Source organism: Halichoerus grypus, chromosome 13, assembly GCF_964656455.1.
Source record: "Halichoerus grypus chromosome 13, mHalGry1.hap1.1, whole genome shotgun sequence".
NCBI lineage: Eukaryota > Metazoa > Chordata > Mammalia > Carnivora > Phocidae > Halichoerus > Halichoerus grypus.
In genome coordinates, this window is record NC_135724.1 from 53,952,614 (window position 1) to 53,967,969 (window position 15,356).

The 15,356-nt window shown below is 41.2% G+C and overlaps 1 protein-coding gene across 2 annotated transcripts in view; it reads right to left on the bottom strand.

The window, feature by feature from the left end:
* Positions 1 to 5,033: 5,033 nt before the first annotated feature.
* The window catches only part of AKAIN1 (A-kinase anchor inhibitor 1), a 47,764-nt gene continuing 37,441 nt past the window's right edge, over positions 5,034 to 15,356 (bottom strand). For both annotated transcript variants that reach the window (XM_078060577.1, XM_036071425.2), the window contains exon 2: positions 5,034 to 7,112. In XM_078060577.1, the coding sequence (XP_077916703.1) occupies positions 6,919 to 7,112 (194 nt within the window). In that variant the 3' untranslated portion in view covers positions 5,034 to 6,918. The remainder of the gene's footprint in view (positions 7,113 to 15,356) is intronic.

Here is a 15,356-nt window from a genome sequence, read left to right on the forward strand (position 1 = left end):
GTGAGCCATGTAAGAAAAGCAGTGCTTAACTGGGTATTTACCCCAAAGATACAAAAGTAGGGACCCGAAAGGCTACGTGCACCCCGATGTTTATAGCAGCAATGTCCACAATAGCCAAACTGTGGAAAGAGCCAAGATGTCCATCAACAGATGAATGGATAAAGAAGAGGTGGTATATATATACAATGGAATATTATGCAGCCATCAAAAGGAATGAGATCTTGCCATTTGCAACGACGTGGATGGAACTGGAGGGTATTATGCTGAGCGAAATAAGTCAAACAGAGAAAGACATGTATCATATGACCTCACTGATATGAGGAATTCTTAATCTGAGGAAACAAACTGAGGGTTGCTGGAGTGGGGGGTGGGGTGGGAGGGATGGGGTGACTGCGTGATGGACACTGGGGAGGGTATGTGTTCTGGTAAGCGCTGTGAATTGTGCAAGACTGTTGAATCTCAGATCTGTACCTCTGAAACAAATAATGCAATAGATGTTAAGAAAGAAAAAAAGAAGAAGAATGTAGCAGGAGGGGAAGAATGAAGGGGGGGAAGTCGGAGGGGGAGAAGAACCATGAGAGACGATGGACTCTGAAAAACAAACTGAGGGTTCTAGAGGGGAGGGGGGTGGGAGGATGGCTTAGCCTGGTGATGGCTATTGAGCAGGGCACGTTCTGCATGGAGCACTGGGTGTTATGCACAAACAATGAATCAAGGAACACTATATCTAAAACTAATGATGTAATGTATGGGGATTAACATAACAATAAAAAAGAATTAAAAAAAATAAAATAAATAAAATCTTTAAAAAAAAAAAAGAAAAGAAAAGCAGTGCTTAATTGGTTAAGTAGAAATCGGGTAGGTATCTGCTGTACAATAAACAATAACCTGCTTTAAAAATTGAAAAGCACTATAGGATAAAAGCTATTCTTTTCTTCACTTATTACTTAGACTGTGGGCCATCTGTGGCCCAAGTCTAATGATTAAAGGAATTATTTTTCTCAACAGGAAGATCACCCTGGGTCTTCATGAGCTGCCAGAGTCTTCCTGTTCAGCTTCAGTTGAAGAATAAGCCAAAAGTGGTCATGTATGGTATTAGGGAATTTAGTTAGATAGGTAGATGATAGATAGATAGATGATAGACAGATGATAGATAGATAGATAATAGATAGATAATAGATAGATAGAATGATAGATATGAGATAAACTATATGTACATAAATACATATCTCTTAATACATTTTTTTATTAAATGAAAGAAAAAGGACCTAAATGAAACTAAAGGTACTGTTAACTTTAAATAAATCTTTCTTTAGCATAATGTATTATTTTTCTAATACATTCCTCTCAGGTTAAGAAAAGGAATTATGACTTATCAAGAATTTTATATCATTGGGTTTTTTTATTATGTTATGTTAATCACCATACATTACATCATTAGTTTTTGATGTAGTGTTTCATGATTCACGGTTTCCATGTAACACCCAGTGCTCCATGCAGTACGTGCCCTCTTTAATACCCATCACCAGGCTAAAACATCCCCCCACCCATATCATTGGGTTTTTTTAATTAAATCATTCAACTTAAGATCATACCAATTCTCTTTTCTCTGACAGAAGTCATTAGCATGATGTCATTTCCTTTGTCTCACCTCATGATTTTTGTTGGTTATATTTTTATACTGTCAAGATATAACAATTTACATTCTTTGGCCTAATTTTCACAATGATGTAATGTTTACTTGATATTTGAGTGAAGGCAATGCTCTTCACCAGTCCTTTTATTGTAACTTCTCCATTGCTAGATCCTTTTTTTAATGATTTTTTTTTTTAAAGATTTTATTTATTTATTTGACAGAGAAAGAGACAGCGAAAGGGAACACAAGCAGGGGGAGTGGGAGAGGGAGAAGCAGGCTTCCTGTGGAGCAGGGAGCCCAATGCGGGGCTCAATCCCAGGACCCTGGGATCATGACCTGAGCCGAAGGCAGATGCTTAAGGACTGAGCCACCCAGGCGCCCCGTAAAGATTTATTTATTTATTTTAGATAGAGAGCAGGGGGAGGGGCAGAGGGAGAGGGAGAGAATCTTAAGCAGACTCCACACTGAGTGGGAAGCCTGAAGGGGGGCTCAAACCCACGACCCTGAGATCACGACGTGAGCTGAAATCAAGAATCAGATGCTTAACTGACTGCGCTACCCAGGCGCCCCTAGACTATTTTGATTTATCTTTTAGTTGGCTGAAGTTCATGGCTAAACTGTTTTTTTCAAGAAGGGCTCTTGAGAACCAGTAACTCTTAAGACTTTTTTTTTCCTTCCTTCTTTCTTTCTTTCTTTTTTTTTTTTTTTTTTTTGCTTGCCTTTATTCTCCAGTGACATGTTGGCTGGGAATAACAAGCTTACTTCATACTTTCCTTTTCAGAGCTACTTTGTAGCCTTTTCTCCCTTATGATGGAGTATTGAATGTTGTTATGAAGTAGTCTGATGCCAGCCTAAAGTTTTTACCTTGGTAAATGGCTTGCTTTCAGCCTAGAAATTTCTAGGATTTTTCTCTTATTCTAGAAGTACTGGTATTGGGGAGGGTATGTGCTATGGTGAGCGCTGTGAATTGTGTAAGACTGATGAACCACAGACCTGTACCCTGAAACAAATAATACATTATATGTTAAAAGAAAAAAAAAGAAGAAGAAGAAGAAGATAGTAGGAAGGGAAAAATGAAGGGGGGGAAATCGGAGGGGGAGACGAACCATGAGAGACTATGGACTCTGAGAAACAAAATGAGGGTTCTAGAGGGGAGGGGTGTGGGGGGATGTGTTAGCCTGGTGATGGGTATTAAAGAGGGCACGAATTGAATGGAGCACTGGGTGTTATATGCAAACAATGAATCATGGAACAGTACATCAAAAAAATAGATAAATGGGGCGCCTGGGTGGCTCAGTCAGTTAAGCGGCTGCCTTCGGCTCAGGTCATGATCCCAGGGTCCTGGGATCGAGCCCCACATCAGGCTCCCTGCTCCGCGGGAAGCCTGCTTCTCCCTCTGCCACTCCCCCTGCTTGTGTTCCCTCTCTCGCTGTGTCTCTCTCTGTCAAATAAATAAAATCTTTAAAAAAATAAAATAAATAAGGGGGAAAAAAAGAAGTACTGGTATTGAATATTTTGTATCCATTTTCTAGACCACCATGAGGGGATTTTTTAATATGCATTTATCTTTTTCTTTCTTCATTTCTGTAAGATAAGGTTGTCACTTCTATGTGGGAGGAGCACCTTCTCCAATTTTGCCTATTTCTTCCTATGAGCCATTTCCACTACACTATAGTCGACAAACAATAACATCACCCACTGCATTCATCTTGCTCCACACCTGGGTCAGGATTCCATGGACTTTGCATGTGGCTCTGAGGAGGAAAGATAAGTGAACTTGCCATGCTCTGTTGTGACCTTCTATTTTGTTCCCTCTGTGGTTTCCTTTTCCTTCCTTAGCTACCACTTTTGACGTTAATGGCATTGAACTATTTCTATTGATGATGATTTTTCTGAACCTTTACTATTTTTGTGACATTTCTTACTAGAAGGCAGTTTTATTCTTCCATCTTAACATAAATATCCCCAGAAGTTATATTTCTTAAGCTCCCTTAGCTAATACATATGCTCTCAAAGTTTAACATCAGTGATTCAAGTATTCCTGTGCCAAATAATACTTGCTGTTCATCACTTAGGATATACTTATCCTCTCTGAGACTCAGTGCGACTTTATCTGCAAAAGGAGAATAAGATCTTCCCAGATGCAACATATTGTGAGGTTGTGACAATGAGAAAAATGAGTTAATGTGTAGTAATATATTTCAGTAAACTTTCTCACATTCAAGAGAAAAGATGTTATTATTGTGGTTTCCACATTCTCCTTACATGAACTAAAAGGACTTTGCTCATGTGTTTAGTCTTTTTCACCTGTTTGGGTACTATAGGGGCTAAACTAGTTACCATATTTCTCAGAGATTTTATTCTCTATTGTATCTTACTGGAATAGCCATTACAGTGAATAAGTTGAAAATTTCCTTTTCTAATTTTTTTTTTTCATAAGACCTTAAAACCTTGAAAATTGTTATTCATTCCGGATTGGCATAAATAACATGGTTATTTTTAAATGGTTCATTCATTTTTTTGTAACCTGAAATCCCACCATAAGTGAAGATGAAGCAGCTAAAAAAGAGAGTTGGGGGCAGTGGGGAGATGAAGCCCAGGAGGCAGTAAGTTTTATATCTATTTACAATACTGTTCACACTGGATAGATTATTACAGAAAAGCGAAGTAACATAAAAGGATTTCTCTCTTCAGTCTACTCCAGAGCCAAGCAAAGTAAAAGATGAGAAGCTGAATACACAGAGCTGGGAGGCCCATGTATGCTTCACCATGTAGTAAATCAGGAAGATAAAAGACATTACATAAATATTCCTATGAATTCCTAAAACCAAAAGCTGTGTGCTGGTTTATGATAACAGCCAAGCGGTAGCCCACCTTAATCCTATGCCACATGAAGCTTGATAGGCCCCTTTCAAGGCCAATAACTTTATACTGAGAGAGATCAGCAAGAGTTTAACAGATGGATTTATTTTTACGGCTGAGCTTACTTAGGATTCTGCCAATATGGCACCAACCTACCGAGTGCAGGGGCTGCTCGACTTTCTTTTCTTCCTCCAAGAATTTCCCAATCTCTCTGGTCCTTGCTGTAGATGTAGTGTCACAGAAAGATCATGAAAGACACTCAACATTCCAGATCCACTCATCTTTACTTACTGAGATCCAAAGGCCACTTCTTAGCACACCTCCTTTCCTGTTCAAACCTCAGGAACAACCATTCCACAGACTTGCAGTAAAGGCCCAGGGAAGAAGCACTCTCAGGATCATGATATCTAGGGGTTTGGAAAACTTGGGGTGCCCCGTGGTGCCAAATGAATGTAAGATGCATGTATGAAATGAGCCAAACAGTAGGGTGTAGAAAACTTGGCTTATAATGACAACATATTTCAAAGCTGGATATATTTTATTTACAAATAATGTTTAGATACAGAAGTTAATCCGATGTTCTCAAAGATCCCCAATGAATTAGAACAGACACACCAGAGAAGAAAGATAGCGCATTTATGTATTTCCACCACATGATACGACAGCAAGGTCCAGGACTGGTTATAACCAGACATGTTAATACACATAGTGCTAGATTACTTGCAAACTACAAGCATTGGGTTTATATTTATAGTAGATCCTTCTGAATAAGTTCCCTTAATACTTTCATTCCCATTATCTACATACTGTGCAATCACATCATATCGGTTATATGGCTTCCGATCAACTTAAACTCATTCTTCAATGGTCATGAGTTCTGCTAAAAAGTATTTATAAATAAATCACATTTAAATTTTAACTCCCTCTGCCCCTCTCGTAGCCATTCTTCTGTGAATTTATTCCAGCTGCGCCTCATGTGAGACAGTCTAACAAAGCTGATAAGAGTGTTCTCATTTATCTACCATAATCAGTAGTATACATCTGGGAAGTGTAACATACTGGAATTCTAGAAGTATATCTTAATATCAGTCATACCATATACGCTGATACTGGCTTCTAAAAAAAACTATCAAATGTAGACATTGATGTTCTGAAGCCAAAGCGTTTTTACTAAAGGCCAAATTCTTTCTGTTTTCAGTAGCAGCAACTCAATGACTGTTATGAAACTCAGACTATGGGATTCTAATAACTCTAGAAAGATGTGCATTATCAACATGGGAGTGGAGCAGAAGTCATACTATTGCAATAATGATGGCTTTTTTCATATGCACATATGTCCCCATAACTGCATTGTTCAAAACACTGTTACTTTATTGTTCCCACTCTATTTTCATGCTTCAGAGAGTTAAAAAAAAATGGTTTTCCCATTTTCAGTGTTATTTATTCCTGATATGTATGATTTTCAAAATCTCAAAAATATAATTTTAAGTTGTGGATGGGAAAAGAAAAGTTCCTATTAGTATTAGTAAGGTATAGTGCGAAGACATAGCCCGATGACAGCATAGTATTTGCAAAGCCCCACAGGTCCTTCCACGGACACTGCACCCCATAATCAGACCCTAGTGTATCCCCAGGGTGGAATCTATGGGTCTAGTTGCTCTTCATGGGGCTGCTAAAAACAGAGTCATTGGCAACTCATGCATACAGATCTATCACTTGTCTTACTTTAATTTGAGATGGAAAAAGAAATCCCTATTTCCAAAGGATTTCTGCACAGAAAGTAAAGACCAGCTATCAAACCATGGAGAGAACTGAGACCAAAAAAACTGAATTCTTAAAAAGTTAAACTCCTCCTTTATAAAAATTAATATAAATATATGCCTTGTAAGATCCTAAGGAACTGAGTCTTAGAATTTGCCTTTGCTCAATTTGATCTTGGACCTGAACCCAGCGGAGCCTTCAATTCCATATTTGAAGTTGACAAACTCCATTCCTTCACCTTTCTGGCGTGTCTTTTTAAAATATTATAAAGAACACAGTACCACACTCAGTATTTCAGCCAAAAGGATTGCTGATTAAACTCACAGAAAGGTGCGTAAAAAAGCAAAAGTAAATAAACAAGACAGAATCTTTAGGGGAAAAAAGAACCTTAAAAATAAACGGTGCTGCAAAACTACTTTTGCAATTACAGTGTCCTGTTTGGCCCCACTCTGTTTCAGAGGCACTGCATTAATACAAACAGCATTATCTAACGCACTTTTTCAAAACAGTGCATCTCAGCCGAGGGCTAGTGTGAATTCATTCTACTGCTAGGTGCCGGTAACACTCCGGTTTGCTTTACTGGCAACATTTTGGCAACGCATCCTATACTAAGAGGAAGGCTGGAAACCAAGCAGGTGACAAGAGCCAAATCTACTGTGTTACTTCTTTTCATGCTTCTTGGTTAATTCCCCGACACCCAGCTGGAGGCTGCCCCGGCTGTCTCGGGCTCTCTCCCCCTTCTGCTGGCTCTCCTGGGAGACTTGCTGCACAGCTTGCAGGATGGCATTCTGCACAATCTGTTTGCTGGCTTTCTGCAGCTTCACCTCTTCAGGCTCACTGCCAGGTTTCTCACCTAGCCAGAAACATGAAAGGGAGGGAAAAAGAACAGAATCAATTTCAGGAACTGCTACAGAAAGGGGCAGGCAGGCAAGGTGAGACCCTAAGAAGGTGCTAGAGTGGCCCCGTTAAACGTGAGGAGCCCTGCTCCTATCCTACTGCTCCTGTCTCCCTCTCCATTTGTTTGCCCCAGTCATGTGGCCAATGTACATTCTCACCATCTTGGGATCTTCTGCTGCCAGCATGTGTCATGAAAACACAGTCCTGGCCAACGAGGACCTCTGGGAAAGTTCTGGAAAGAGACACACTCATGCCCATTTTGGCCTTTGACACCTACACCTTCTTCTGAGGCAGGATGCAGACCTAATGCTTTTAGGGGCTGCAGCCAACTTACAATAAGCATGGAGATGAAAGCTAACATTCTGGCCATGGTTGGGGAGAAAACAAGAGTCCAGTCCTGAAAGCATCATTCAGCATCCACACCAGCCCTGGACCATGTACTTCTGGACTTCTTTGCATGTGAGATAAATAAACTCCTTATTGTTAAAACTGCCATTAGTCAGGTTTTATGTTACTTGCAACTGAATGTGTGCCTGACAGATTTAATTTCACTGGGGCTGGAGAAGAATAAATTATTACTGAATCTATATTGGGCTCAACCCTGTTCCTATAATAACATCCCAAGAATGAAGCCATTTGTTCATCAGAACCTGTCCTCCGTGATCTAGAACAGGGATTGGCAAACCTTTTCAATAGGACCAGATAGGAAATATTTTAGACTTGTGGGCCATACGATCTCTGTGACAACGACTCAGCTCTGCTTGTTGTAGCATTAACTCAGCTATAGACAATACATAAATCAATGCATATGGTTTTGTTTCAATAACTCGTTACTTACAAAAAAAACAGGCTGCGGGCCAGATTTGGCCCATAGGCCATAATTTGCCAACCCCTGGTCTAGAATGGTGGGAATTTTCTAATTAGAAGGAAGGCAGTCTACCCATCATTGATTCTTCCCCCTTCTTCCTTAGTTAAAAACAAGACAAAACCTTGATTTTATTCAGGCAGCTGTGTAAGTAGGTATAGCTAAGTTCTGACCAAGGAAGGGAAAGTTCATTTAGTAAACAACCTGGAAAAGGTCTTTACAAGGAAATAGGCAGACAAAGGCCCTCTGCCCTCTCCTCATCCCACTGCCTGAGACTCTGACATGATGGATGTCATTACTGGGGCTTTTGCTAACCATAAGGAAATCTTTAGAATGGAAACCATTTTCAGAGATTTACAAAGAAAAAGTTAGAAGGAACCTGAGAACGCAATGACCAAGAGCCACATATCAATCCTTGGCTGCCCACATCCACGCCTCTTTCATGTTAGGGGGGAAAAAAATATATATATATATTTTTTTAATTTATTTCTATCATTATATATATATATATATATAATATATATATATATATATAGGGGCACCTGGATGCCTCAGTCAGTTAAGCGTCTGCCTTCAGCTTGGGTCATGATCCCGGAGTCCTGGGATCGAGCCCGGGATTGAGCCCCAGATTAAGCCCCAGATCGAGCACTGGGTCAGGCTCCCTGCTCAGCGGGGAGTCTGCTTCTCCCTTTTCCTCTGCTCCTCCCCCCACTCATGCTCTCTCACTCTCTCTCACTCACTCTCTCTCTCAAACAAAAAATAAATAATGTTTTTTAAAAAAAGAAAAAAATATTTATCTTGTTTGATGCACTGAGGCAAATATATCTTATTTGGTGCATTTGGGGCTTTCTTTTATTATGCAGCAAGCTCATTACTAACTCATGCATGGCAAAATGATCATGAATCTAACATTTGACTAAAGTGTAATCATGAAAATTTTAAATTCCACCTGCTTATATTTAGAGTGATAAATAGAATGGGCATCATTTTGGATGTTTCCTCTATTCAAATATGCTGCTGCCATAAAAATGTATTTAAAATTGGGGGTTGTTCACCAGGATTGATTCACTGACAACAACATTTATACACCCAGGAGAACAACATCACGTAAGAGAATACTGCGTCATTCCGGAAGACCAGGTAGCTCTTATCCCTTGAGACAGAGAGTTGTCATTTATTTAGCAGCATTTGTATTACTAGCACTACTTCCTGAGGGATTTACAGTTTAATGAACAAAGTAAGACGAATCTATTCAAAACCAAGGGACAATCCTCACCTCCCTCCCTCCAAAAAAGGAGAATAAAATGAGCAATATGCACTAAACTAAGCAAAGAAGGAATCAAAAGCTACACTGTGTAACAGACAGAAACTTTAAATTAGCTGAGAAGAATATTTCAAATATGCTCTGTTAAAAAAAAAAGTGAACAGTAATAATAATGTACGCTAGGACGCAGAGATTTAGAATCTGTGTTTTGAAGCCCTTCAGAGCTGAGTCCAGGTTCTTTCTACCACTTTACAGCCTTCCGATCTTGGGCAAGTCGTTTAGCCTCTGTAAGGCTGTGTGCACATCTGTCAAATGAGCAATTAGTATCTATTTTAGGAGAGTTGCTAGAAAATTAAGTGACATGACACTTATTCAGCACTCAGTGTGGGTCCTGAGGACTTAGTGTCCACCACTGTGTATTGGTTAGGGCATTGACTAGGCTGTTGTAACAAAGAAACTCAAAAATACACAAGAAAACTCACACAAGAAAGAAATATGTATTGCTCTCTCTTGTATCAGCCCAGAGGTTCTCGGGTGTGTGGGTGGCTCTGCTCCACCAGGCTACTGAGGGGTCTGCTGCCTTCTAGCTTCTTGCTCTGCCATTTCCTACTATATTGACCTTGCCTGCATGAGTGAACCTGGGTAGCCAATAGCCCACCTGGGGCTGGAAGGTAATCAAAGGGAAAACGGAGGGCAAGTGATTTCCTTTAAAAAAATTATATAAGTTGCAAACATCACTTTGCTCACATTTCATTGGGGGAAACTGAGTCACATGGCCACACCTGGCCACATGGAAGGCTAGGAAATAAGTTGCAACCTGGGCAGCCACACGCCCTCCTAAAACTCAGGGAGGTTCTAATGCTAACACAAAGAAGAAATTGCAGATTTTTTGAAATTGCTTTTGTGTAATGGCCAAGGCTAATTTGAAGAGGAAGAGTATATATTTACAGCAGGTCAATATGAAAATCAGGGAGCTCTGGCTACTACCACTCTAGAGCATAAACGTGGAAAAGTTTAAAAGGTTCCTGTTCGCTCCCGGAAAGAGTATCTTAGCCAAACGACCTATGTGTTAGCTTTAAAATGTCCCTGCTGTACAGCTATGTTTATGTCTTTGGATGGAGGGAGGAAGAACGTAAGGATGATAGTAAGCAGATTCCTTAATAGTAGAGAGAGAGAGAGAGAGAAACACTCTAAACTTAGCTGTGAACTAATATCTGAGCTAAATTGTCACGTTCTCATCTATCCACTAGGAAGATCAAGTGATTACAAAGTCAAAGGCAGCCTGTGCCATGCTGTGTCTAGAGCATCCCTTTGGTGACTTACAAGGTTGGTAACCCTCATGGCCCTCATCACCACCTTGCTCTGGGTCATGAATATCTGCAGTGAAGAGTATAGGACAAAAAGAGTGGCAACTAGCTGGGACAGAGAAAGTGAGCACAGAAAATGAGGGTAAAAGCCACACAGAACACTTGGACAGTAACAACAAAACAAAACAATATATATATATATAAAACCACAAAAAAACCCAAATAGCCAAAGCCATCCTGAGAAAGAACAAAGCAGGAGGCATCACACTTCCTGATTTCAAACAATATTATAAAGCTACAGTCAAAACAGCATGGTACTGGCTTAAAAACGGACACACAGACCAGTGGCACAGACTGAGAGCCCAGAAATAAACCCATGCATATATGGTCAACTGATATTTGACAAGGGAGCCAAGAATATTCACTACTTTTCAGGAGAAAAACAGTATCTTCAATAGACGGTGCTGCGGAAATTGAGTAATCATATGGAAAAGAATGGAACTTGATCCCTATCTCACACCAGTCACAAAAATTAACTCAAAATGAATTAAAGACATGAACACCTGAAACCATGAAACTCCTAAAAGACAATATGAAAAAAGGTCCTTGGAATGGATCGCAGCGATAAGTTTTGGGACACGGCACCTAGAGCACAAGCAACAAAATCAAAAATAAAGAGGGCCTACCTCAAACTAAAAAGCTTCTGCACAGCAAAAAGAATGATCAACAAATGAAAAGGCAATCTACAGAAAGAGATGAACTATTTACATATATATCCAAAATACATTTTTAAAAAAACTTATACAACTTTATAACAAAAAATCAAGTAATCCAATTAAAATGGGCAAAGGGGGACGCCTGGGTGGCTCAGTGGGTTAAGCATCTGCCTTCGGCTCAGGTCATGATCCCAGGGTCCTGGGATCGAGCCCCATGTCTGGCTCTCTGCTCAGCGGGCAGCCTGCCTCTGCCTGCCTGTCTGCCTACTTGTGATCTCTCTCTCTCTCTCTCTCTCTGTCAAATAAATAAATAATATTAAAAAAATAAATAAAATAAAATGGGCAAAGGACCTACACAGGCTTTTTTCCAAAGAAGATATACAAATACAGACAGGTACATGAAAAGGCACTCATTGTTAATCATCAGGGAAATACAAATCAAAACCATAATGAGATATCGCCTCATGCCTGTTAGAACTGTGAGCATCAAAAAGAAAAGAGGTAAATGCTGGTGAGGATGTGAAGGAAAGGGAGCCCTGATGGGGGGTGGGGGGGGGCGGGGAGATTGTAAATTGGTGCAGCCACTGTGGAAAACAGTGTGAAGTTTCCTCCAAAAATTAAAAATAAAAATACCATATAATCCAGCAACTCCACGTCTGGGTTTATATCCAAAGAAAACAAAATTACTATCTTGAAAGATATCTGGATCCCCATGTTCATTGCAGCATAACTTACAACAGACAAGACTTGGAAACAACTTACTTGTCCATCAACAGATGAATCGGATGAAGAAAATGTGGTACGTATAGACAGTATATGAAAGAAAAATATCCTGCCATTCGTGACAACGTGGACAGACCTGAGGGCACTGTGCTAAGTGAAATAAGTCAGACAGAGAAAGACAATTACTGTATGATCTCACATCTATGTGATCTAAACAAAACAAAACACAACAAAACAAAAAACAAAAACAAAAACAAGCAAACTCATAAGAAAAAGAGATCAGAATTGTGGTCACCAGAGGTGGGGGAGAGAGGGTGTGGAGGCAGTGGATGAAGGTGGTCAAAAGGGACACACTTCTGGTTACAAGACAAGTAAGTGAATAAATAAGAAGACGTTTTTTTCTTTTTTTTCCTTGTGTGTATATGAGATGTGTCACATATAAGTGAAGTCATTGTGCCTACACCCTAAACTTTTACACTGACCTATGTCAATTATATCTCAATAAAACTGAAAGAAATAAAGAAGCTAGGTAAACCACAGATACATACTGTGTGTTAGGCTCTTTGGCATGCAAGGAACCCTGATAGCCTTCTGTTACTTTAAGTTTGGGGAGTTTCTTGGGGGTGGGGAGTGTGATTACTATGGGGATGCATGCGTCCTCACCAGACATCTTGGAAATATTTGTCTGAGTCTCACATTACAATTCAGAAATTGGAATCATCCAATATAGCTCCAATAATTGGATTATCTAGATTATTCTCTGCTGTTAAAGAGTTTCAGCTCTCCATCAGCAGCGCTCCCTTTCTTTCCGAGTCTCCCTGACTTCGTGCTGTTTACTTACCCTGGTTTCTGCTCACTCATGACTTGGAGTGCTTCATGATTTTACATACTGCCTTCTTTCTGAGGGCATTTCAGCTAAGGTTCTGCTTGTAACTGCCTGATTGTCGACATATCTTCAGCTGAAATTCCTGGGAGAGAAGCTGAAAGACTCAGCATACCACCACTAACCTGAAAAACACGACTTTCATGGTCGGCCACCTCCTAGGCCAGCCACAGACTGACTGAATGCCCGTGGCTCATTCTGGCCTGATCAGCTGTGGCCTCAGAGTTTGGATGAAGAGGTGAGAACACATCTGCATAGGAGGAAGGAACCACCTAAGGGCCCCTACCTGGGCAAGGTGCCGAGGGCAGGGCAGGCACTCAGAGGATTGGCCTCATCCAATATCATAACTGACTGGCGCTCCTGTGGCATTCACTTGAAGGGACAGGGGAGAACATCCTGGTGGAGACCCCTAATAAAAGTACAGTGTGAAAACGTGCATTACAACCCGACAGAAAGCAGAACCAACCAGAGAAATCCTCAGAGTCCTGCCATTTACTTACATGCATTACATTTACTTGAAATTAATGAATCACCTACATGTTGTAGGTGGCCAATTGCCTAATTTTAAAGGATGCAAATGTCCTCTAGCCTAATTAGCGTTTACAAAATCATTCTGGTATTTCACAAAAGATGATGAATCGATTTAATTGGCTTTAAACTCTAAATGCCCAATATAAATACACCCAAGTCAAGAATGTGATGTAACTAAATTTATCTTCAGCGTCTTTCCACCTCAAATCATTATCCACCCACACATGCGCGCGCGCACACATGCGCGCACACACACAGGCATCCCCGTGACAGGCTTCCCTAAGACACCCAGTCCACTCGAGGGGGACCAGCCTTCCACAGATGACATTGAGGTTGGCAGTCCTCCCTGCTCCTCAGAGTATCTTCACCTGCCCCAGTGGAAGTTGTCTGGAACTCAGTGCAATATGGTTAATAATTGGCCTTAATTCTTTACTTATACCCATTAAAACCGTGCTTCTAATGACCATAGGAAGATCCTCCTGGTAACAATTTAGTTTTCTCCCCCTAACAACCTAAGTGCCATTGGCCTCTACTACATTAACCCTATTATTCTATTCCAGTGAGGTGTGTTTTAGAAAAGGTCTGTGTTTCCCTTTTGAGGCAGAATCTGATTAGTGATTTTCCTTCGATCAGAGAGACTGATTTCCTTCGACACAGAGCGTGTGGCAGCCGCTGTGTCGTAAGCAGCCTCTCCATCTCCGGCCTCTCCCACGGGCTCACTGAATACTCGTCCGCCTGGGGGCAGCATAGGGCTCCCTCACCACCACCCGCCCATACTCCCCGGGGCACAGCGCCGCTGATGATGGCCATGGAGCATATTTTTTAGCTCCCCCGCTGATTGCTTGAGACCAGCAAGACAGTATTATCATTCATCAGTGACCAGCATGTGGAACACAGAGAACAAGAACTAATTCTGGTCCCTTTATTAATGGAATGATAGTCTATTTTCCGGCTCTAAGTGCAGGAATTTTCCATGAAGGACCAGATGTTAGCTCTCACTCATTTATGCCAACTGCTAACGAAGCTGTCCCGGGTGCCCTGCTTTGCCACTGAGCAAGCTAAAGTTATGGGACTTCTCGGCAATGGAAAGTCGCAGCCCCGGAGCTTCCAGCTCGCTGCTGACACCACCACACTGATGCTGCCTTCCTATGCACCATAACCAAGCCAGAAGCAGCATTTGGGGGTTTGAGAGTCAGAAGGCAAGACAAGTACTGGCAGGTATAGGACGCTTCTAAGTCAAATGTGAGTGAGGCCCCACTCTTGCCATCATCACCCACCTCACATCAAGTACAGAGCACTAAGAAACACTCCCGGCTGTGCCTGCAATGGTCAGGCTGGTCATTTCATAATGAGGCAAGCTGCTCTCGTACACGAACAGAGTTCTTTACTGAAGTGCCCTATAGAACAAGAAGAGATGAAAGATATTTATTGAGCATCTCTATGCAGGGTCCTATGGAAAGTAACAGAGTCCGCTAGGCCAAAGCGTGTCATTCATGCATGCATTCATTTCTAAACGAATTACAGAGCACTTACAAGGACAAACACTAGGTTAGGTATAAGAGATTAAAATGTCAAGCAAAATAGTCACGGATCCTGCTTTACTGGAGTTTACAATACAGTGGAAGAGTCAAGTGTGGATCAAATAATCAAACAGGCTTATAATTTTGAGCTGGGATCCATGCCGTGAAGGGACATGGGAGCACATTACAAGGGAAACTGATCTAGTCTGGGATCAGGGAAGGATGCCCGGGCAGGGGACTGAGAGGCTCACAAGGTGTTAACGGATGAAAGGAAGGTGGCAGGAGCAGGAAGGGAAGAACATGTAGGCAGGAAGTTCAAACCCACGTGGAAATCCCCAGCATGTGTGGGACAGGGCCCTGTGGGGGAGCTGAAAGCAGCCTCAGCGGCCCC